The following is a 24,773-nucleotide window of genomic DNA, read 5'->3' as shown; positions in this document are numbered from 1 at the left end:
GTGTGGTGTCACCGCAAACTGTCGAAGTTGACGGTGTACCAAGGCATGTCCGTCATCTGCGTCCGCGTGCAGACGAGGCAGAGCAACCAGCTTCCGCAGAGGCAGAGCAACCAGTTTCTGGGGATGAGGAGCCCTGCTTTGTACGGTGTCCCATCGACCGGCATGACCGAGACGACCAGCAAGACCAACAGGAGGAAGCTGCGAGTGACACAGAGGCTGGGCCGAGGCGAGGTACGCGGGCTCGGCCTGTCACGCAGTTGTACGGAGACCCCGTGCCGAGCGATGTCTTAGATACCTACGTGTGAGCGTTGTTAGCGTGTGATGTGAGCACTAGCGTCTGTTGGTTGCGATCAGGATCGGGGGGGAGTGTAGTGAAATGTAGTGGCGCAGCGGAGCGGGCGCTGGCTGGCCGGACCTGGCCGCTCTGGCCGCTGCCCTGGGTACGGGCGGCCGTCACGCGCCCGCCGACGGTGAACCTGACACCGCAGGGGAATGGGGTCGGTGAACTGACGCCGCAGGGGAGGGGGCGGAGGGCACGCCCGGCCATTGTTCGGGATTAAGAGGCTGAGTCAGTCGGGAGTCAGGGCTGAGACTGGAAGGTGTTGTTGAGCGTGCTGTGGTGTGGCCGAGATGGTGCAGAAGACCGTGCTTTGTCTGACTTTGTAAGCTTGGAATACTCACTTTTTTCTTGAGACCTTTGAATTTGCCGTGTGGACGAACTGTGATGATCAGAGACAACTCTTACAGTAAATATCGCGGTAACATATATCACAGACCGTTAAATGTCTAAAGCATTGCTTTTCTTTGGCGTTCATCTGAACACCTCTTCCCTCGGGACCTGTGTGCCGCAAGTGCACATCAAGCTCGCCTCCGTGCCGACCCGCGCCCACCGTCCGGCGGCGCTCGGTCGCGGTCAATTCACGTGTTGGCCGGCGGACTTTGGACGGCCGCCGTCTAATATTTACGGCGCACTTGCGGTGGGACGGCGCTCTCTGCCGGCGTTGGCGGCGGGCTCGTAACGGCGCCGTCACGGCCGGCACGGAGCGCCGCCGCCCGTGACGCGCTCCGTGCAAGCCGCGCCCGCCGCCGCCGGCCACACCGCATTGACGTCATCACGTTGCCATGGCGACGCGGGCCGACGACCGGCGGCGGCCCGGGCCAAACCGGGCCGGCCGACGGCCGATTCGGCTACACGGCCTGATAGTGTGTGGCTCGAATGGTCTAGGCTGCAAGATAGTCTGCTTGCACCTTACTGTATTGCAGTTCGTGAATGAGACAAATGGGAAAAGAGAAACTTTTTTAGGTAGGCAGATACGGGCGCTTTAATTGATTCTTGAATACCTACATGTCCGCCAGCGGAAGGGGGGGGGGGGGGTAGTCTACCAACCACATACGCTGGGCGAGCCGACGGTTGGGGATGGCCGGGTTTAGCACCTTGCGCGCCACCACGCGACGCACCAGACCTCACACGGCGGCGTTGTGACGAGTCGTCCATCGCCTGTGTTACCCGCGGCGCACGTACACGGAGCACGTACTTACCTTCAGCTCACACCTGCCGTCCTGTTGCTTGGACAAAAGCAGAAGGAACTGTCTATCTGGCCACTTCTGCCGTCAGTTTGGCAGAGGAGTATCTAACCGCCGACCCTCGCCCTACTATGGACTCGATGGCCCCCTTTTGGCCCGTGCTCTACACGTGGAAACAAGTGCTGCTCTGGAGCCGTTGGGGCTGGATGCCGAGACCCCCAGTGACCTCTCTAGGGGCGCGGCCGCGGGCCGGGCCAGGCAGGCCGAGCAGTGGCCTTCGTGTACCGCGCTGTGTGTAGTGGATGCCCGCCTGGCGCAGTCAGTCTCCAGCGTCCTCCTTCACCTTGCCGTAGGGTGCAGAATGTTGAGCGCTTCTGTTCCCGGCTTTGCCAACCGTGTTTGGCAAGGGGTACTCTAAATAACTGGCGAAATCCCAGATCCGTGCCGTTTAGGTACTGTATTCGCGATGCTGAATACTGCGTAATTTCATGAGGACATAAGCACAGTAAAGAATGATTCATGAGCACAGTAGAGTAAGATTTGTCTCTGTATCGCCCCTCTGGCCGTCCTCAAGTGTTTGTATCGCCCCTCTGACTGTCTACCCGTAGCTGCTCCGCCTCTCTGACCATCCCTCTGTCCCTGTACCGCCCCTGTGACCGTCTCTGTCTCTGTACCACCCCCTAACCGTCTCTCTCTGTCTCTCCGTTCACAGCCGCCTGCCGACGAGGCGCCGGACGAGAAGCGCTGCAAGCTGGAGGAGCCGGCGGCGGCGGCCGGCGGTCCGGGCGCGCTGCTGTACCCGATCGGCCTGCCGGACCCGGCGCTGCTGTACCGTTGGCACGGCTGGCCGTATGTGGCCGCCCTGCCGCGCCTGCTGCCGCCGCCGCCCACCGCCGCCCACACGGTCACAAAGGACACCCCGCACTCGTGAGTATAGAGACGGAAGGGAAGGGTCAGTGATGGGAGGATGAGATGGGTCAGTAGAGGATGTAGCAGGTCAGGTGTCTCACAGTTTTCGCTGCATCTCACGGCTGCGAGCTCTGAGCTCCGTGGAGCTGACGGAGCTCTGATGCGACCACATTCGAGTACTGGAGTGTTTTCCTCTATGTTGCTGCTGATTGGATATAAGGAAGCGTTAAAATGGTCGGATCAGCGGTTACGGCTCCTCGTTGCTTACTTTCCCTTCGGTTCCCTCACAACAGTCCAGCAACTCCACGCCAGCCTGCATGAGTTTCCACACTCACCGTTTTTCTGAATCGGTGCCGCTCGGCGGTCGTGGCCACCTGACTTCACCGTTGCACGCTGGCCTTTCTTTCCTTTCTTTCCTTTCCGCGCTGCTCGCGGCCTTTCTTTCTGTCCGTTTGGCTGGTTTGACGCAGGACGGTAGCCACGAGTGACGTGACGCACCTGATGCCAGCTGATGTGGCGATGACCTGACGTGACGGTGACGTTAGCCGAGAGGCCGCCTCGGTGACGTGCGGGGAGGTGTGGCTGTATTGCGGTGGTGGGCGATGATGAGGCCTCGTCGCATCAGCTGGAGTCGGGAGGGGTCCAACTGTATAGTGAATGCCGCTGCACCAACCAGGCATGGAGACAAACTCTTTGTGGTGGACGGTGGTATACACATGCTCAAGGAAATGGGACTTGATAGTTGATGAGGTTATCCACCATCAAAATCTGGCCGACTTCAGTGAAAGCTCGCATTCTCAACACTATATATTGTGCTGTAAGATATGCTCAGCCTGAACCCGCCGTCCTGGCTGCTGGAATGGCCCGATCAGAGTCGACACGCTCCAGCAGAGGACCAGTCAGCGCCGTTTGCACGGAGTCTGGGACGCCGTCGGCACTGGGGGCGCGGCCGGGCGGCCCGGCGCCATTCATTGGCGAGCCGCGCCGCCGGCGACGGGCGCATTCCACGAACGGACTCCCTCGGCGGTCTGCAAACGACGCGCCCCCGGGCGGCCGCTGATGGCTTTGGGAGCGCCGTGGGAGGCGCCGGGAGGCGGCGCTGGGGCCGGGGAGGGGCGACGGGCTGCCTGGACCGCAGCGCCGGCTCTGCACTGTGGTGATGCCGCCGGGCTGAGGGACCAGCTTTCATCGGGTAGCGAGTGGGGTAGGTCTGGGAGAGGGTTCTGAGATGATTTTTGGCCTCAGGGGACTGAAAGGCGGGATGGATGACTGTTGGCTGATGGCTGCCATGTGAGGGTTCAGAGAACCTCGCGTCGCGAGCCAGATGTGGTTTTTGCGTTAGAGCGACCCGCTTTGTTTCGACTGAAGTCGGCGCCCGCTGTAGCCGACGGGCGGCTCCTCTACGGCCCGTCACGGCCCGTCACAGGCCGTCACGCGTCTGTCAGTGATGACGTCACTACTGGAGGTGCCTGGCGTGCCGGCGGCTGACGGGCGTCTGGGGCCGTCAGCGCGCCGTGTCAGCGGGCGGGCGCTCACGGGACCGCCTGGTGGCGGCTGCCACTGCTCGGCCCGCCCGGTCGCTGCCGCGGACGGGTGCGTTGCCAGCGACGGGTCGCTCTGGTGGCGTCCGCGGCCCACGCACCGGCCGTCGGGCCCGTCTGTGCCGAGCCGCCGGAGACGGAGCGGCGGCCGCTGTGGCTCCGCTGCCGGTCGTTGGCGGCCACCCGACGGGCTATTATGGTCAGCCGTCGCCAGTTCTGAGAACAGATTGGGCCGCTGCCGCCGCCGCCAGCCGGCCGCCATTGAACGCGTGCCCAGTGCGGTGCAGCTGGGAGCGTCCGCCGCCACCGACGGGCTGAAAAAGGCTGGCCAGGTGGGCCGCAGCTGGTCGACGACCGGCGACCGGACGACTCCGGCCGGCCTTTGGCTCTGGCCGAGAGGAGTCCCGGCGGCTTCCAAACGATGTGAATCCGTCTCGGGGTCGCAGAAGGAAGCCCGCCGACTACTATTGAGGGAAAGAAGCCACCGAGGCTCGGAGCGTCCCCTGCTAATGGTCCGCGTCCGGGGCCCTTGAGGCTCGCTGCGGCGCTGAAAGACGAGCGGCCCGGGCACGGGCGGAGGCTGAGCTGTTTAAAATACAGCCAGTTCCGGCGGCCGGGCGCCGGATTCGGGGCGCCGGCGCCCACCCGGTCGTTCCAGGAACTACGGACGCCCGGCCGATCCGCCGAGATTGATGGCGCCGAGGATGGGCAGACGGATGGCGATGATTATTGGACGGGACGCCGGACCGGGCAGCGGCGGGTGCGGCTGCACCGGCCTTCTCCCCAAACTATGTCGGATGGCAGCCTTTGAGATGTCAGATGGATGTCGGGAAATATCGGCCTTTGAGAAATCGCACGAACGCTCGAATAGAAAAGGCTTCCCAGTGACCGAACCGAACTTTCTTCTGTTCGAATTTTCTGTGCCTTCCTTGTCGAATGTCCGCGCACCTCTCTTGTGCTCCTCACCCACGCAGGGTCAATCACTGGTGACGTCACGTTTGACGGCGTCACCGAGGATAACACCGTGAATGACCGCTCTGTTCTGCCGGCGCTGTGGACGGCTGTTTTCGAGAGCCACTGTCCGCCGCCGCTGACTGTTGCGGACTCGTGATTGAGCTGTTTGTGAACTGGTGACCGTCGGACAGCATCATTTGTCTTCCAGTTGTCTTCCTTCCGCTCTGTATCGTCCATCGTCTATACGTGAGGCGTTTGCCATCCATCGTCTATAGTGTGAGGCGTTTGCTGGCTGCTGCGCGGTGCTGGAAACGGGCGTCCGTCGGCCGTCTGTTGTCTGTCTGCGTCGGCCGCTCGGCTGCTGTAGGCTGAAATCTATGCGTCTGGCAGAGTTGTGCCAGACTCCAGAGTCGGGTGGGATATTTACCGGGTCGCAGATCTCTATCACGTCATAGCCGCTGTCCACTGTCCGGCGCTGTCTCACCGGTCTGTGCGCTGATGTCACTCCAATGTATGCGAACGGTGATTTGGTGCCTGTAATGTCGCGTTTGTTTCTCCCCGGTGCAACTGGTTGCAGTGTTGAGTGTTGATGCTTCGTCGCTGACCGTCTCTCCGCCTCTGTCGTTTGCCCGCCGATGCACCGTGTCGTCTCTGACCGCCCCCCGTCTCCGCCGACAGCCGCTCGTTCCTGTCGCACGACCCGCCGGTGCTGCTGCATCCGGACCGGGTCGTCAAGAACGAGGACGCCAAGCAGCACGAGCGACACTTCCAGCCCAATGTGGCGCTGGCCCCGCACAAGTCGCCGCCCACCTCGGAGCCCGCTGCGCCGCCGCCGGCCGCCGCCACCGCTGCCCCCAAGGTACGTCCGTCAGTCGCACACATCAACCAGCGACGTAGCTCGAATAACTCCCGAACGAATTTAATTTATTTCACTCTGATACGATTTCGAATACTAATCTCGAGCTCAAAGAGCGCCCGATTTGCCTGAATCCAGTCCAATCCCGAATGCAAATCATTTCCTAGTAGCGGCACGACGCTAGCAAGCCCCGAGGCGAGCTTTCAGAGGCGAGCTGTCGGGTCGGAAGTGCAGCCCGGGGCGGGGCTTGCGCCGCGCACGGTCACGTGACCCCCACAGGAGCTGTGGCAGCTTCACAAGGCTTCAATCGATCTGTCCAGGAGTGGTGCCGGGACGCGGCGCGGCCCTGACCTCGATTCCGCGAACTGGCGAGCTCTGCAGGCTGCAGCTTTCCGTTGTTTATTTTCTCGCATCGCCGCCGCGCCGGCTGACAAGTTGCTGTCGCTCGGATCAATATGTGTGAATGGTGAGACGGTGGGAATGTCGGGGCCGCGCCGGGGTGCGGCCATTGACACCAGAGGACGGGCTAGGGCTGTAAATACACGGACCGGTAAACAAACAGTGAGCGATACCATCCGCTGTGGTCATTAACTTTGTGTGCACTGCCGAGGGGTTTAGATGATGAAAGGTGACATCAGATTAGCTTGACTAGTAACCAGCTGAGCTGACAACGGCTCGGGCGACCCTGCATTACACACAGACTTTGTGACGCTCTGCCACTGAACACACATCCCTCGAGCATACCCTCACTTTGACCCCACGCCATGAGCATGACCTTTGATTTGTACCGACGATGCTAGTTCCAGTAACCTAGCCAACACTCTGTATCTGTGTGTGTGTCTGTGAGCGTATGCCTGTGACCTCCGCGTCGCACATGTGCTCTGACCTCTCACCCTACCCCTTCTCCCTCCAGGCGCGGGCGGCGGACAGCGACGCTGCCGAGCTCCTGTCCAACCTTGACTCGGCGGTGGCGCGGGTCAGCGCGCTGGTGGGACCGCTGCCGGCCGGCGACCGGGTCTCTGTGGTGGACACCGTGCGAGCTCTGGCAGACGCCGTCACCCGGCTGAGAGCAGAGAACAAACAGAAAACGGTCAGTGCCGCACCACAGAGAGACGGTGTGGATGATGTCTTGATGAGCGAATGAATGTGAATGATCACTTACAGTGTGAGGTCCCGATGTCGGTCCTGGGGGCTCCGGCTCGGTAGTATGGGGACGCCCTTGAGTGTCCCTGTATGTCTAGGGCTCATTCCTGGGTATCTGGAACCCTTGGGTGTCTGAAATATACTCCCGGGGCCGGGTGTCACGGTGGGACTCTCCTGATATCCTGTGGTGCCCCACATCCTCTGATACTCCTGATATCCTGTGGTGCTCCCGTGCGGCCATTCCCGGAGTGTCGCACCGTGTCAGGGTCGGGGATGGACACCGTCTCTGCAGTTGGCGGACCGTCCCTCTGGGGCCGTCTGAGAGCACCCGCTCGGTGGACACCCGAATACCGTCCCAGGAGACGGGTGCCTCGTAAAGAGCAGATGAGAGACGAGATAGCCAGTAATGGAGGCCAGCCATCGGAAAAATGCCGCCCCAGCCGAGTTTAGAGCTGTTTTTGGGATGGCTCAGCTACCGGGCTACGCTCTCGAGAGTAGGAGACGATTTTTACGAGATTTTGATGTCCCAGAGCGAGGCCACGGAAAACACTGTACGACGCCCCTGGGAATTTATCCTCTGATTGACTGAGTGGTAGGTGACGAGGAACACAAATACCACTTACCAAACAAACCGTTACTTACCAACAGCTACCTTGAGGTCACGACTGTGCTCGCCCCATGGCCTAGTGTGACCTGTGACCTCAGACGGTTGATGGTGTGTCCTGTTACAGACCCTTCTGGAGGAGCGGACGGCCCACCTGCGGGACCTGATGGTCACCCAACAGAAGGACGCCGCCGCCAGACAGGCGCGCACAGAGGTCGAGGTCAGTAGAGGTCACCTGCAGGTTACTGGATGGGAGGGAAAGGGAGGGGACTGGGGTTAATATGGCTATAGAGAGCAGTAGCTTCGGATAGGTTATCAAAATGGGTTTGTGATACGTCCTGTCATGTGATCAGCGTTTGTATGAAGCATGTGTCACAGCCCGACTCCATAACACGCTGCCGTATGCAACGGCCTGTTGTTCCACGCTGAGCAGGCCGTGTGCCGTTTGGGAATGGATGGCCACTCTGTCCCCATTACTGCAGCCACAGGCGTGTGAGCCGGCACGGCGCCGATTGTCATTGGAGCTCGTTTGGCTCGGTACCGTAGTCCGGTTACAAAAATGAGATAATGATCACAGCCGGCAATCATAGTAATCACTCGGTGGGAGCCGCCCAGTGGACGCGTTATTTCGTATTTCCAGGCGTGAAGCGTCTCATTAAAGGTGCTTTAAAATCACGCGATATTTTAATTGCCGGACGGTGGGCGGACGCATTACGGGTGCAATTTGGTCAAATTTGCGGTGTCCCAGCACGACAGTGCGCCGTTAGTCGACGCCATTTGTTCCGACTTCACCGGCTGGGCCTCATTTGAATGTTAGTGCTTCCAGTGTAGAATGACCATTATGACAGTCGGTACGGTTATGGGTTCCTGAAGCGGCGTCGTTCTCGGAACGAATTCGGTCGGTGTCGTCATCGGCGTGGCGTCGGCCCGACCGACGGCTATGGAAAGACACAGCCAATGGGGTGACGGCAAGGAAACTCGGCCGGCTGATCGCGCTCTGCAGGAATTCCACGAACTCTGCCGAGCGGTGGTCGGGGACGGCTTTTCTAACTGCGTCCAGCACGGCACGGCGCGCCGTCCCCAGAGTTAGTTTCCAGGCGTTAGCGCGGGGAATCGCGACTGTTTCAGACATTGAGGCAAACTGTGGGAAGTGGAAAGGTGGAATTGCGAACTGAGGTGTTACCAGGCCCTCCGGAACCGAAATTAAAAATTCCCTATTTGAATAGTCTCGCGATTGCCGGCCATCAATATTTCGAACCCTAACTGTCCAATCGGGTGCCGGCTATTACGTCTATGCTTCCTGTTTGCCTCGGCGGCTCCGACGGCGGCACAGGCGATCAGTGCCAGCCTCCGGCGCCGGGAAAACCCACCTCACCGGACCGCCGCGCCGGTCGGCACAGCACGATCCATGGCAGTCAGCCTGCGACGGTCGATATATAGAGCCGTTCCCATCGAAAAGTGCGAGTGAACAGTGTAGGGCACTTTTTACGTTGGACGTTTTCATGCAGACGATTTTCAACGCTGTAGGACAGGCGCTTTGGATCTGGCTGGTCCGATTATTCCGTTCATCAATGCAAGCAGCCAATATGGTTTCCAACTTCAAGTTTCGGCTGTGTTTGTGTACAATTGTTGTGTGCTCGTGTGTGGCGATGGCCGTGCCCCGGCTCCCTCAGCTTCCGTCGGCCTGACGTCGCTGACCGTGTCCGTTTTGCCGCCAGGATGCCAACGACGAGAAGACGGCCGTCCTGGACTGCAGCCGCCGCACCTCGCCGCAGGCCGGCTCAACTCCCGTCAGCACCGTCGGCGAATAGCGCCGCATTCCGCCGCCGGCGGCGCCACCGTCGCGGCTATAGGCGGCGCTGCCGTCGCCGCCTGGATGCGTGATACGGGCCGCGGTCGCTTCCCAAGGGAGCTGACCGCCGAACTGCAGCCTCGGGCAGAGCGAGAGAACGAGAGCGCGAGCGAGAGAGGGAGAGAGAGAGCGAGCGTAGCGGGTGATTTGTGCCGGCGCTGGCTGGCGCCGCCAGCGCCGGGTTTTGGGGCGCCTGGCGCCGCGCCGCGCCGCGCCGCGCCGCGTGCGCCGGCCGCCCTCCGGCTGTGGATGTTCTGTGGAGGGCTGCGCCGCGCGCCGCGCGCCGCCGTCGTCTGTGTTAGTGGCGGCCCGCCGCCGGCCGCGCCACATTTTTGTGATGGGGAGTCAACTGATGATACCCGCCGTAACACTACCTGAATTTTACCTCATTAACAAAGCTACCGACAGATCAGTAGAGCGGGGGCGCGTCCGTGTGCTCTCTCAGCTGTCGTGGCGTTCGCTGCTTCTTCCCGTTTCAGTGGCCGCTGCGGCCGCGGCCGGCCGGCTCCGCCGCCGCCGTCTGTGCGCCCGCGCGCGCTCTCCGCGCCGTGTCGTGTCAAATCTCTTTGGGGGTGTGCGCGCTGGCTCGGTGGTATTCTGTAGAGCGGCGCGCGGCTGGGCGGGCGGCGCCGCGCGCGCCGGGCCGCCGCCGCCCGCCCGATAGTACCTGATGGCACGTGATGCTCGGTTTCTTGTTAATTGTAGACGCCTCCGCGCTGTGCGGAGCTGCCACTGCCTACCGAAGCTGCCAACCGAGTGCGCGCGCGTGTGTGATCGCTCGGCCCAGAGTCGCGCCGCCACACACGCGCCCACATACTACACACATACACACAGCGAAATTGGTGTCGTACAATATCTTTTTGTTCTGTCTCGGCCGGTCGCGCGGGCGCCCGCAGCTCGGGAGTCCGCCGCGCCGCGCCGCCAGTCTCGGTTCAGTTCGGTCTCGGCGGGACGGCGGCGGCCGCTCCTCGTCCCCTGTCCGGTATATTGCGGAGGGGCGGCCGCGGCCGCTCCTTTTCCCCTGTCCGGTGTATTGCGCAGCTAGCGTACAGTACAAGATACTCAGTCGGTTTTTGTAAGCGCAAGAAAGCTTCGTCGGGACGCTCATTGTGATACGGGAGGTCCATGCGGCAGAGGTGGGAATCTGTGGTTCGGTCCGGCGCCGGCAGATGGCAGTCGCTGTGTTGCGGTCCTGCTTTTCAGCACGCGGTGAATATTTGTTCTTGTGCATGTTCGTTATCGATGCTGCTCGCTGCTTTTAGTATAACATTTAAGTTTTGTTTTGAATAAACATTGAATCGTTACCGGTTTCATGTTTCAATCCCCAGTGAAGTGAACCTGACTGACCTGACCTGGGAGCGTTACCTTACAAGCCGACGTACTGTAGGTGCTTATGCTGTCGGATTTCGATAGTTGTTTGGTGAATGGCTTCAGATCGGAGTTCTACACATTACACTGAAGTTCTCCGAAATTCGGAAAAAAAAACTGATGATAAAAGGCGCCAATGCAAGAGAAAGGTCTTCGAAAAATTCGCTTGCAAACTTTTCCCTGATTTGGCAGCACTGGGGCAGATATGGAAGACGGGCTTTGATACATTTCCGGTGACTGTGTGACACTACACATGTCTGGAAAAGTTTGCATTGGTGAGCGAATTTGAATTGCACGCCTTATATCAATATTGATATTTATATTTGATGTTAGTGATGTTATATCACTTTTAAAATAAGGTGATTGGAGTGAAGAGATCCTTAATAATGTAGTTTAGAAACTAGAACACATCAATCCCTTAGGCCATGGGCCTGTTCCAGCGCCTCCAGAAACCTCCAGAAACCTCCAGAAAGCTCTAGAATCCTCCAGAGAGCGTTCCAGCGCCTCCAGAAAGCTCCAGAAAGCTCTCCCCAAAGCTCCAGAAACCTCCAGTAGCCTCCAGAGAGTTGGGAGGTCCAAATTTCTCTGGAGGCTCTGGTCTACAATTATGGCACACATGTGACAATCACGAATGTAAACAAAGAACTTTTGACTGAGAGTTTTACAACTTGAATGTAAAGAAAATTACATTGCTATAATTTTGTTAATCTTTTTTAATAAAATTGAAAACAAATTTTGCGTATCAAGAGAGAACAATTGTCATTCTTTTGGTATCTATGACGCCAACCTCCAGAAATCTCCAGATTGCGTTCCAGCGCCTCCAGTAAAACCTCTGGTAGAGCCTCCAGTCAAGAATTTCTACTGGAGGCGCTGGAACAGGCCCCATATCTCTGGACATCGGGCTTGAGATTTTAATTTGAATTGCTAGATTCAGATTACATTTATTTTCTGTGATTAGTCATAGTTGGGTGTGTGTAACATTTTAACTTGAATTGTTATAATAAATGAATCATTTGGTTTTCAGCTTACATCACGTTTTGCATCATGATTGATCTTTCAACCGCTGATAGTGTTGTAAAAAGGTTTCGTCGTCAGCTACCTATGTGAACTGAAGCCTGCGTCTCATGACAGTGAAGCCTGCACAAAGGTTGTGTGCAGCTTGAACCACTTTAGTGACAGTGTGTGATTGAGTTCTTCATTGACTTTGGGGATGAAATAACTATGTCAGTTGGGTTCCTAAATTCAATCAGTTTGACTTAAATTGCCTTAATTAAAATGAATATGGAGAGTGGATTATTTTATGTAATCAGCAAAGTACAGCTAACCAAAAGAGGGAATATCAATGATGCAGTGGAAAAGATGGATAAACCAAGGAATGTGTCCTGAGCTCAGTGCTGGAAATGAGGCCGCCTTCTGGTCCTGGCGTTTTATTCTCCGGGCGGGTTAATCCTGTCCAGCGTTTAGCCTTTCGGGACCCACTCAGGGTCGCGTTTGTTTTCGCCGCTCGCCCCAGTCGAGATGCAAAATTAATAGTTACACAAAGCATATTTAGGGCCAGCCCAGTCGGGGAAACTATGGTAAAATCTGCTATTTTTAGCAGTCTGCTATTTTTAGCAGAAATCTGCTAAAAATGGGTACGCATGTGACGTCATCATACCCAAATATAGCAGATTTGGGTACGGCCCCATACAAAAGCATATCTGCACCCTAATTGAAGCAAATGCGCATCAAATGCCTGGCAGATTCATGATGAGAATAGTGCTGAGAGTGTTCTCTGCTATTTTTGTTCAGATCCGACTATTTTCAAATTCATTATTTGAAAATAGTCGGATCTGAACAAAAATATCAGAGGACATTCTCAGCACTATTCTTATCATGAATCTGCCAGGCATTTGATGCGCATTTGCTTCAATTAGGGTGCAGATCTGCTTTTGTCGGGGGCCGTACCCAAATCTGCTATATTTGGGTACGATGACGTCACATGCGTACCCATTTTTAGCAGATTTCTGCTAAAAATAGCAGATTTTACCATAGTTTCCCCGACTGAGCCAAGCCAGCCTGGTCTGGAGTTACTGTTAAATATATGCATATACATGAAAGAAAAAGTTTTTGTAGACTCGATTAATTTCGAATTCGTATATTCAAAGGCCCCAAATAAACTTCGTGTGACTATCAACTTGGCATCTCGAATGGGCTGAGCGGCGAAAACAACCGCGGCTCAGAGAGGGTCCCGAAAGGCTAAGTGCTAGACGGGGCTAACCCACCCGGAGAATAAAACGCCGGGACCAGAAAGCGGCCTCATTTCCAGCACTGCTGCTCAGTCATCAGTACAAATGGAGACAACATGTCTAATGGATCCAGATAGCCTGATATGACAGTTCCTCCTGCCGCAAGTGATCAGTTTGAGATCTTTTTCCTCAGATGCGTTTTGGTGGACAACAGTGTGATGTTTTGTGTGCTGATTTTAGTTTATCCTCATAAGTATTCTCATAAGTTGGCTAAGTTGCCTCCAATTTTGATGTGATCTCCCATAATATTAGCTGTTGGTCTTTTGTTGGGTTATCCTGAAGAGCTGGGAAACTTTAAAGTTGGTTTGCTGATTTATCTTAAGGACCTCATTAAGTCAGATTGACATCTATATTTGACATATTTGTTGTTATTTGTACTGTGGGTTATTTCTTCCACAGTTCCTGATTCCTTGATCTTGAATGTGAGTTTGCCATCACAAAAGCCACATAAAATTCTAAAATATGAAACACATTCAAAACTGCAAGAAGGGACTTATGCAAGGCAAGGGTTAAGCTTCATATTTAAATTTGAACTTCATGAAATTTATCTGAACTGAAGACATTTTCTGACCTTTTGTTTTCATTACAGAATGGTGGAGTGATAGATACAGTTTGTCTTATGAGACTGCTGACTTAAGAGTTGTATTTGTTTAAAAACCTGAACCATGGGTAAAAAGAAAATAGGAGTATCTGGGTCAAAGAAGAAGACTAGAAAAGAGAAACGCAAAGAACAGAGAATCCAAAAGAAAGTGAAAAAGAATGAACATTACTTCAAGCGTTTCAAGAAAGTGGCTCCTCTTCATCCTTCTAAAATACCCAAAGAGCCAAAAGACAATATGTTTGGAGACATTCCAAGACATCCGCAGAAAGACGACGAATCACTTTCGGATGACGAGATGCCATCAAAAATTCACCCGCAAGAAAAAAGCCTCGTCGAAAAGATTCGTGAAGCATCAGAAAAGTCGAAAATCCTAGCAGAAAAGAGAAAAGTGTCTGAAAGAAAGGCAAGAAATGCACAACTTCGAGAGGCTAATAAAGCTGAGGAGAAGCAAATAAAGCATTTGTCAACGCTGATGAAGATGAACAAAAGGAAGAAAAAAGGAAAAACACCATCTTTGCCTAAAATATTTGCTTCGGATGGATTGGACTGTATCCTTTTGTGATTAATTCCACACTTTTTTATCTTAATGCGCCGGGCCGGTGCTCGGCGCCAACCGCGCTGGGCCAGGGGTGGGGGGGGGGGGAGGGGGTTGAACAGTGAACACCACCCATCTTACTCGGCTCCTGGGCCATGTAGCGACACGCGGTAAACGACGTTCGAAAGAGCGTCAAAAATAATGAAGATAACATTTCATCCATATTTTAGGTCAGGTCAAAGGTCAGATTACCAGAGGTCATTGAAAGTCAAATCTATATTACTATTTGAGGAGGGCGTAGTTTCTGTCTATTACGAAGGTCGCGACATGGTGCTACGTAGCGCGGGTTACAGATCACACCGTTGCACCTACCGCGCTGAAATTTGCGCAAGTTATAGAACAAGGATGGACAACGTGCCTTTGAGCGGTCTCGGCTCGATCGGATCGATAGCGAGCGCGTGGCGCGTGCCCAAAAAGTGCAAATTCGCGTCATAGACTTTACATGTATAAATCGGCTGGCAAAAACGGGCGAAAATGGCTAAATTTGCCCGACACGGGTCCGTTCCCCGTGCAATATCTCGGTAGCCGTGCGCCCGATCGGCACGGGGAAAACAGCATCGTGTAGAGAATCGAACGGGCAATCGAATAGTGTGCGGTGCAGGGGTGGCACGCGCCACGTGGAAGTGTGAGGGCAATTTCATTTCAAAAAGTGCCATTTTAAACGGATTTTGGATTTTATTTTATTTTCCCGTGACCATCAGACTGAGAGAGTTGAAACAACGTCAATTGCCAAGAGAAATGTACCGCCTCTCATGGAAAAATTGTGGACAGCTAATTGATCAAAAACAATGTGGAAAAATCGCTGAATTAAAATGGTATTTGTCCATAATGTGCCACTAAAAAGATACACGGGATTTGCTGCTTAACCTGATACGCTTGACAATTGAAAATGCTATCATTAGAAAGAGCATTCAATTCTCTCCAAGATCCAATCATCACGTTTGCATGACAAGCAACAGTATTCTTAAAAATATAAATGTTTCAAACCTCTGCAAATCCATTTTTAGCGAAAATTATCTACGCCTTTCATTTGTCAAAAAACTACGCACCTGAATTATAAAACACATTTGACAGGTTCACTGAACTATTGACAGGTTCTGAAGTAGAAAGCATGCTTATCAGACACAGGCACCTCGATCCGATGGATATCTTTTTTCCAAACCAAAACGTTTAGCCATCAAAAAACAATCGACCGAAATGGATAGATAACCCAACCGACACAAGAACAACCAAACACCCGCCGATCGTAAATACCCCCTTTTCGCGTTGCGGAGCACGCGGGTCACCCTAGTCTATATTACTATTTGTGGTGACGTAGTTTCTGTCTGTTACCGAGGTCGCGACATGGTGCTACGTAGCGCGGGTTACAGGTCACACCGTTGCACCTACCGCGCTGAAGTTTGCGCAACTCATAGAACAAGGATGGACAACGTGCCTTTGAGGGGTCTCAGCTCGATCGGGTCGATAGCGAGCGCGTGGCGCGTGCCCGAAAAGTGCAAATTCGCGTCATAGACTTTACATGTATTAATCGGCTGGCAAAAACGGGCGAAAACAGCCAAATTTGCCCGGCACTGGCCCGGTCCCGGTGCAATATCTCGGTAACCGTGGGCCCGACCGGTACGGGGAAAACAGCATCGTGTAGAGAATCGAACGGGCTATCGAATGGTGTGCGGTGCAGGGGTTGGCACGCGCCACGTGCACCGGGGAGGACACTTTCTTTTGAAAAATGGACGTTTTGGACGGATTTTGGAATTTATATTAATTTCAGGTGATCGTCAGACGGAATGAGTTGAAACAGCGCCTATTAGCAATAAAAATGTACCGTCTCTCATGGAAAAATTGTGAAAAGCTAATTGATCAAAAACAATGTGGAAAAAATCGCTGAATTAAATGGTATTTGTCCAAAATGTGCCACTAAATAATTACACGGATTTTGCTGCTTAACCTGATACGTTTGACAATTGAAAATGCTATCATTGGAAAGAGCATTCAATTCTCTCCAAGATCCAATCATCACGTTTGCATGACAAGCAACAGTATTCTTAAAAATATAAATGTTTCAAACCTATGCAAAACGATTTTTAGTGAAAATTATCTACGCCTTTAATTTGTCATAAAACTACGCGCCTAAATTATAAAGCACATTTGACAGATTCTGAAGTGGAAAGCATGCTTATCAGACACGGGCACCTCGATGCGGTGGATATTTTTTCCACAAACCAAAACGTTTAGCCGTCAAAAAGCAATCGACCGAAATGGATAGATAACCCAACCGACACAAGAACAACCGAACACCGCCGATCGTAAATACCCCCTTTTCGGGTTGCAGAGCACGCGGGTCACCCTAGTTTTACCTATTTCAACAATTCTCGAAAACGCGGCACATTACTCGGGAACGAATAGAGCTAAAGCGCCGCAGAAAAGCGCATTCGATAGCTCTTTCAAGGCTCTTATGCCAACATGCCATAAGATTTGACCTCAGGTCAACAGTTAAGCCTCTAAAGGGCAAAAACTCTAAAAATAGCCGTTTTTATGAAAACGTTTTTCTGCAATGACTTTTGATTAAAAAGTGACATTTATTTTGCCAGCATCGTGTTACTCCCGTCGAGATGCATCGAATGAACTATAATTTGACCTTGAAAGGTTATTTTGAAAATTTGACCTCAGGTCAAGGTCATGACCTGACCGGGAAAGTTCATGCTGCATATCATTCGATGCGTATCGTCGAGCTGAATACACTTGAGGTGTTTTCAGTGCTCTAGTCTATCAACAGTAATTGTAACAAAAACTGATGGGGACCTTTCATGTGCTTTGATATGACCTCAGGGACAAAAGGTGAGGTCAAGGGTGCCATTTTTCGGTCCAGCTTGTCACGTTTTCCTGTAACCTGATGCTTAAGAGTGTTTGGTATGACGTGCGCCCAAGAGGCGCCTTTCAATTTTTTCTCATTGACTTATAATGGAGAGATCGCAAAATTGACCTGACCTTAGGTCACCGATATCAAAATTCCGAGAAATTGGTTTTGTATATACTGTTACTCTTATCAATCGCTGAAAGTTTCAAGGCGATGGTTCAGTCGGTGTAGCTATGACAAGGATTCTAACTTTTTTTGAGATGGGGTCACTTGAGGTCACTTGAGGACTGAGGTGACCTGGTGACCTGACCTTAAGAGACCTGGGTCTGAAATGTTCATAGTGTATGCGGAAAAGATACGTTAGCGCCGTTTTTGAGATATCTGGGAAAAAACGCAAGGGGGTGGGTGTTCAAACACCCCGCCCCCCGGCCCCGGCCTGGCGCGGGTTAATGCTGCCTGGCATCATGCTGAACTTTTTGTTTGTCTATCTAGGTTTGCTTTGTATGAGCTCATATATTTGTTTAACAACTTAATGAAATCATTTTGTTAAATGCATTGCACTAGACAGCCAACCTTTACTCTTTGCCTGGTGGATAGATAAGATGGCTTGTAGGTGTTAAGGTGGATCATCTATTTAATCACAAGGCTTAGTTCAAGTTTTAGGCACTGACCACTGCATAAGCATCATTTGCATAGGTAGCATTAAGCATTGTACTGTTTTTAGCTTTTTTGCTAGTTATTCCTACTTCACATTGGACTATCAGCATCTTGCTGAACGCATATGTCGCATAAATCCTTAACTTCTGAGCACAGATCTTCTGGACGTGACTGATCCGGAGAAGCTGAAAGACATGAAGGGGGAGGAGCCCGCCTTCGATGACGATGAGGGCGAGGGCGACTTCGAGAGAGACCTTGCGCTGGCGACCGGTGCCGGTGGTAAAACACCCCAGGGCAAAACGGAGGGCAGCGATGACGAAGGCGATATGTCTGACGAAATTTCAGGAGAGTCTGAGCCAGAGAATGAAGATGAAGAACAAGGAAGTGAAAATGATGCTGGAGAGGAAGAGGAAGAGGATGTTGAATCAGATGAAGAACTGGCAGGATCTGGTTTGGGTGAGGATGAGAAGGAAAATGTCAGTGCTGGTGAAGAAGACGATGTTGGATCCGATTTTGATATGCTAGAGGGCGGCTCAGATTCTGAAGCAGATGATTCAGAGGAAGAGTCGGAACAGTCACCAGAGAAGTCCAAGAAGGAGCTGAAACGGAAACTGGATGAAGTGGAAGATGAAGAAGAGGAAGTATCCGAGCAGAAGAAGACAAAAAAGAAGAAGCGGAAGGACGATACCAAGGAGGACGATAACGATGGAGTTTGGGAAGACATCTACGGAAGAATGCGCGGCAAGGATGGCTCCATTCTCACCGGGGTAAGTCAAGCGCGACTAGTCTTCCTATTTCCTATGTGACTTTCTGCCTAGACATTTATTTTATTAATTAATTTTTTTTTGAAATATAAGCTATTGATCGTGCATTTCGATAACTCAACACAGATGGACTTTTTGTTTTTTTTTTCTGGAAAATTTCCCAGTTTCATGTTTTCCTGATATTTCATATTTAACGTCTTATATACCATTTACTCATACGATAGACATATTTTACTTTGTGTTGGCTTTTCTTCAAATTGCTCGTACCCATTTTACCGTGACGAGCTCACCGTGACGGACCCACTCAACCCTCCCTCCCCTCCCTCCGCTCTGTAGGTGGGCTCCGACTCAGCCACCAGCGCCGCCGCCGCCGCGCCGGCCCGCTACATCCCACCGGCTCTGCGCGCTCAGCAGCTCGCTTCCAGCGCTGACGAGCGGGCGCGCCGCGCGCAGTTGCGCCGCCGCCTGCAGGGCCAGCTGAACCGGCTGTCGGCGGCCAGTGCGCGCGGCGTGCTGGCGCTACTGGAGGAGCTGTACGCCAGCCACAGTCGGCACGATACCAGCCAGACGCTCACCGAGCTGGTGCACGAGGCGTGCGTGTCGCCGGCGGCCGTCCGACCCGACCGCATGGTCATGGAGCACGTGCTGCTGCTGGCCGCCCTGCACGCCAATGTCGGATCTGAAGTCGGTACGTGCCGGGGTGTGACTGGGTCGGTACGTGCCGGCGGGGATGCGGTTGCTGTAAATGAAAACTAGACAAGATTTTTTTTGGGGGGAGGGGAAGAACGGGACTCGCCGATTGTTTTGGATCGGAGTGCCTCTATATGCCAATATCCCGGCAAAATTTTGTAATCCGTTTGTTTCATTGGGTGTAATTTTATGATTACCACAACAAGGATGTGTCATTGCCACATGGTCTGTGCTGTATCCTGGCAGGCGCACACTTCCTTCTGATGACGGCCCAGCGGTTCCACAAGCTGCTGATGGACGAGCAGCGAGACAGCGAGAGCAAGGAGCTGGACTGCCTCGTCATGCTGCTGGCGCACCTCTACACGTTCAGGGTAGGTCACTTACAGCGTAGGTCCTAGCAGGCTGGCACGAGACAAGTTCGTTTAGCTTATAACGGTCTCTACATAAAACACACTTCATGCTTCATTGTTTTTAAAACAAGTGTCCCTTTTTTATCATATTCTTTGACATAGCGTAAATTGATATTTTGGTTGCCTATTCCTTGCTTTGCCCTGTGGTATCGCTAGTGCCAGCATTTCAGCTGTCCTGTGTGACGTGTTTCACCATTCGTTTGGTATATTGACTTTTCGCCTCACGTTTCCTCCAGGTGACGGACAGCACGGTCATCTACGACATTCTGAAGATCATGGTGGAGCGCTTCTCACCCAAGGACGTGGAGCTGATCCTGACCGTGCTGCGCAGCGTCGGCTTCACGATGCGGAAGGACGACCCGGCCGCGCTGAAGGAGCTCATTCTGCGGCTGCAGGCCAAGGCGGCCGCCGCCACCGCTGGGGACGGCGCCGATAGGTTAGTGTTGGGCCCGCCGAGTGGGGTGTCTGGGGGAGTAGCCGGTATGAGGCTTGGAGTGCGTAGCTTCGTTAAAGATGCTCTTAATGCAGTGTGTACCTTGTGGAGGGATCTATGCGATCAGTGCTCTGCATAAATATTATTTCTACGTGTTTCCAATCCATAAAAAAAGATCGAAATTGAAATTACCTTTTAATATTTTCCTTGTCATCTTTGTTCAGATAGGTAATGCTAATGCTGCCCATAGCCGTTGAGTGATTTTTATCCGATGCTAACGCGTTCGTTTTCCTTCCATTTTGCAGCAGCCGCGTTCGTTTCCTGCTGGACATAGTGATGGCTCTGCGGAATAACAACATGGCCAAGATTCCCAACTACGACCCGGTGCTGGGCCAGGAGCTGAACAAGCTATTGAAGACGCTGGTGAACCCGAGTCAGACGCTGACCGAGCTGAGCATCTCGCTGGAGGACCTGCTCAAAGGTGGGGGCTGACGGCGGCTTATCTAAGTCACGGAGCTTGTTACCATTCGATTTTTTTTTTTTGTATAACAAAATGCTATTAAATTTTGCTATTCTATGATGTTATTGACCTACCGGGAATAACCGTCCGAATGAGAAGCCTTACCTTTAACACGTATCGCTTGGATATTTAAATAATTCGCACTTAATGTGACTAGGTGGATATTTATAATTTGTGGGCGATAACGACAATAACCCTCGGCCTCCCCTCCCTCCGTTGTCCCCGTTCAGCGGAGGAGCGCGGTAAGTGGTGGGTGGTCGGCTCCGCCTGGAGCGGCACACTGAAGGAGCGGCAGACGGCCGACGCTGACCCAGCCACCGGCGGCGGGAGGGGCGCCCAGCCGCCCGCGCCGCCCGCGCAGCAGTACTCTGCCCAGCTGCTGGAACTGGCCCGCCAGCAGCGAATGAACACCGACCTGAGGAGGAACGTGTTCTGCGTTATCATGTCGGCAGAGGTAGGTGGCTGGGTAAGGTGTGGATGTGAGAGTGAGAGTGAGAGTGGAGTGGAATCTAGTTGAGTAGAGTGGGGCTGGAGTAGAGTATTTTACGGTATTAAGTATGTTATTCAATCAAGGTATCTTAGTCTTTATCCCTCGCCCATGTAGGGGGGGTTAGTGCAACCCCCCCCCTGAGGTTTTTCGGAAATAGTGCAAAAACGGCGGCGCGCAGCGCCGCCAAATTTTGGGTACCTTATGGGGCAAACCTTGCGCATCTTTTGATAAAAAAATTTTGACCGGGTCATGTCAGGTCACGGAGTTATGACGTCACAAAGGGAACAGCCTCCGGCCGGATTTTCACAAACTGAGTGCCAACGCCCGAGGTTTCCTGCCGGTGGTACGGACATCGGTTGATGGATCGTGATGAAACTTCCCATGCATGTTGGGGCAAGTATTGGCTATCATATGGTATAAGAAACTTGACCGGGTCAGGTCAGGTCACGGAGCTATGACGTCACAAGAGGAACAGCGTCCGGTACTATTTTTGAAAAGCGCCCGAACCACTATTTTGCTAATTCTTGTCACCTCAATGGGAATATGCAGCAATATTAGCTTCTATAGGGAGCAAATGGACATCCCAAATCCAAAAATACAATCAGATTTCAAAAATTTAAATTTTGATTTTTCGAATTTCTGCCGCCGACTGTGACCTTGCCGACTTCCGGCGCTCCCAACGCGCCATTTTTAGAGCTAGGGAAACGAAATACATACCAAACGATAGAGAATTGATCAAGGAACACGATAGTGAAGGTTTCAAGTCGATATCTCCCACCGTTTTGCCGCAATCGCCGCGGAAAAATTGAAAAAGTCTATTTTTCCGAAAATTTGACCTTTGACCGGTCAAAAGTAGGTCAAATGTTGACCTAGGACCAAAAAATATACCACCAATCGCGAGATCTCGGCGAGAGCAATCCGTTGGTCTTTTCCGCTAAGCTCTACGACGCTCCGTTTTCAAACGCCAAGGGGGGGGGGGTCGCACCAACCCCCCCCCCCCCCTGCATGGGCGAAGGTGGCAGATCGCCGTTTACGGGCGAGGGTTATAGTGCTAGACTTCAACGCTACGCGGCAGAGCTATTCGGCCTCGGTGGCAGTGACCCATGCCATTTTTGTTGTTTTCGCCTGGTTTACTGTCACCCATTTAGACTGGCACTGCATTTGCTGTTGTCCCCTCCCCCTCCCCTCCCCTCCCCCCCCCCCCACACACACCTGACCTATCCCCGCGTTCGTCCTCAGGACTACCTGGACGGCTTTGAGAAGCTGATGCGACTCGGTCTGAAGGGGCCACAGCAAGAGCAGGAGATGGTGACTGTGATTGTGGGCTGTGCTCTACGGGAGCGGACCCACAACCCCTACTACAGCCACCTTCTGGAGCGGCTCTGCGCCGTGGATAGGAAGTACCAGGTCAGTCGGGGACGGGGTATAGGAGGGAGCAATGCTGCGCTCTCCCAGCAAACAAACAAAGGGTGTGAGGTTTAGCATGGTGTGTATTTGATAGTGGGACTGGGTGGTGACCGAGCTTGGTGATGTGACGTGTCCAGCTCATGCTGTAGTTAGTCGGTTATCTCGGGTGTGGCCACATTCGGATCGTTGGCTTATTTAATGTGTCACTTACTCACTTTTACCGATTCTCGCTGATGCCAGATCAAACTAGACATTTCACACAAGCTCGCCCGATTACCAACTCTCTGGCTTATCTTTTCTTGGCTCGCTGGTTCCCTTATCTTACCGGCTCCTATTCTCTCGGCCCATTGTTTAGATGCGTGTGAAGATCTCCGTGTGGGAGCACCTGAAGCAGCTGCCGTCACTCGGCTCGGGGCCGGCCAGCAACCTCGCCAAGGTGCTGTCTCATCTCATCTCGGCCGGCCAGCTCACCATCGCAGTGCTAAAGGTACGGGGTGGCGGAGATTGACGTAATTCATCGTAATGTCTCCATACACAAGGTAGGAGGTGATGGTGATGGAATTGGTGTGACCAGCGTAACACAGTTCAGAAGGTCGTCATAATGACCAAGCACACATCACTGTTCGGGGTCGTAGCTGCGTAAATAAATACTCAGGGCAGAAGGTGCCAATGATTTGAATTATGCTGCCCTTCGCTTGTTCCATTCTGACCCCCCCCCCCCTCTGCAGGTGGTTGAGTTCTCAGAGATGTCGAAGCCGATGGTCCGCTTCCTGCGCCAGCTGCTGCTGGCGCTCCTGATGTCCGCCGAGGACCCAGACACCATCCGCGAGCTCTTCCAGCGGGCGTCGGGCGCGCAGCTGAAGCACCTCCGCGACAGTCTGGTGCTGTTCATACACCACTTTGTGCTGCGGAACAAGAACAAGCTGGCTGACGGGGACACGGTGCAGCGGCTGGAGGAGCGCGCGAAGGTGGCCGTCAGCGCGCTGAAGGCCGTCGAGGGCGCGCTCAGGCTGTGATGGTGAGCTGCTTGTAGCTCGGCGAGTATCGTTATGCGTTGGAGGGTGACAAGTTATGCGATGGATCGGGAGATTGGTGGGTTAGAAACAATTTAATGCCAGTGAGTATGATGTTTTCTATGACGTTTTTTTTCGTGTGTGAAGTTGTTGCGAGGGCACGGATGCCGTGCTTTGTGTTTTCTAGCGGAACCATTTGTTAGGGTGTTGTCATAGGCCTTCCGCTACGGTTCTTAAGTGTCGGTGCCTTGCTATTTCCGATGTATAAGTCACGATGATGAATACATATCAGGTAGGCCGCCGATTGCCATACAGAAACACAAGTTTTGAGTTGTGAGTTTTGGTGAAGGCTCCTCGATATTGGGTGGATTTGATGTTGGTCTCATTTGTGGTGGGTAGCAAGGTCAGCACACAGATGCTCTAGATTACCTCATGTGTGAAAGGCTTTTTGAATCCTTCAGGACTATAGGGTAGAACCTGCTCTTGGATGAGAAAGGACTTTAAACAGTCGGAAATTGTTTGTGACAGGCAACGTATCTTGGTTAGCTACATAAAGCTACGTCCCGATCGGCAACTACGGCCCCGAGGGACCCTGGCTGGCTGGCTTTCTCGGACCAAGCCAGGCGCACACCAACTGTTCGGTCGCGATGATGCGGTATGAAGCCAAGGCGAGACACGCACGACAACTTTTTATTTGGTGATGCAGATTGCGCCGGATTTCAGCAATGTTGCCCACATCTTTCCGATGCGTCCGTCATCGTGTCCGCACAATCAATCTTTTTAATTGATACTTTTTGTGCTCCGAGGTGCACGGTAGCTCACCGGATCGGGACGGGACCGGGGCGGTGTTTCACGGCACGCTGCTATTCCATTTCGCGAGCTGACGTCACACTTGTGGTAGTGTTGGAGCAATGGGCTTGTTGACGTCTCCATGGAAACCCAATTTGACACGTGTACTACTACTAGTAGTAGTAGTAGTAGTTGCGTGCCACTATCCAACCACTATCATCGGTGAGACCGGTGAAACACCACCCGGGCTAGCGGCCGTGCTCCGAACTAGGCCTACCGCCTATTATGGAACGGGGGCCTGCCGACTGGGGAGAGGAATCAGCGGTTGGGATAGAATAGGAGACACATTTCAGAACGGAGGTTACGGAATGGAGGAAAGGAAGAACAGCCTGCCCCACACATGATTATATTGAAAACAAATAGGTACTGTTCACAATCCGTGGAATACGTGGAATACCTTCGTTCAGATAAAGGGATTTTTCTTTCTGATCAAATGTGGCAGCATTCATTG

At 53.2% G+C, this 24,773-nt stretch overlaps 2 protein-coding genes across 10 annotated transcripts in view; both read left to right on the top strand.

Moving 5' to 3' along the window:
• LOC122385133 (ski oncogene-like) overlaps positions 1 to 10,691 on the top strand; it is a 54,330-nt gene extending 43,639 nt beyond the window's left edge. Inside the window, exons 2-6 of the mRNA XM_043373177.1 lie at positions 2,237 to 2,451; positions 5,607 to 5,787; positions 6,698 to 6,874; positions 7,659 to 7,751; positions 9,250 to 10,691. Coding sequence (XP_043229112.1) covers positions 2,237 to 2,451; positions 5,607 to 5,787; positions 6,698 to 6,874; positions 7,659 to 7,751; positions 9,250 to 9,342 — 759 coding nt within the window. The 3' untranslated portion in view covers positions 9,343 to 10,691. The remainder of the gene's footprint in view (positions 1 to 2,236; positions 2,452 to 5,606; positions 5,788 to 6,697; positions 6,875 to 7,658; positions 7,752 to 9,249) is intronic.
• A 281-nt stretch (positions 10,692 to 10,972) lies between these two features.
• LOC122385131 (nucleolar MIF4G domain-containing protein 1-like) lies at positions 10,973 to 23,791 on the top strand. Of its 9 annotated transcripts, none has more exons than XM_043373164.1 (11): positions 10,973 to 11,026; positions 13,629 to 14,188; positions 17,903 to 18,513; positions 18,847 to 19,198; positions 19,447 to 19,571; positions 19,847 to 20,046; positions 20,349 to 20,524; positions 20,794 to 21,017; positions 22,293 to 22,460; positions 22,816 to 22,947; positions 23,189 to 23,791. In XM_043373164.1, exons 2-11 carry the CDS (start codon positions 13,705 to 13,707, stop codon positions 23,474 to 23,476), a joined length of 2,760 nt encoding a protein of 919 aa, XP_043229099.1. In that variant the 5' UTR covers positions 10,973 to 11,026; positions 13,629 to 13,704; the 3' UTR covers positions 23,477 to 23,791. The 9 variants fall into 9 exon arrangements, with proteins under 9 accessions (XP_043229099.1, XP_043229098.1, XP_043229101.1 ...); XM_043373163.1 differs by having other exon boundaries at positions 11,017 to 11,079; XM_043373166.1 differs by having other exon boundaries at positions 11,021 to 11,043.
• Positions 23,792 to 24,773: the final 982 nt, after the last annotated feature.

Source organism: Amphibalanus amphitrite, unplaced genomic scaffold (genome assembly GCF_019059575.1).
Source record: "Amphibalanus amphitrite isolate SeventyFive unplaced genomic scaffold, NRLGWU_Aamphi_draft 000209F_arrow, whole genome shotgun sequence".
NCBI classification, from domain to species: Eukaryota; Metazoa; Arthropoda; class Thecostraca; order Balanomorpha; family Balanidae; genus Amphibalanus; species Amphibalanus amphitrite.
This window is presented reverse-complemented; position numbering and strand designations above follow the sequence as displayed.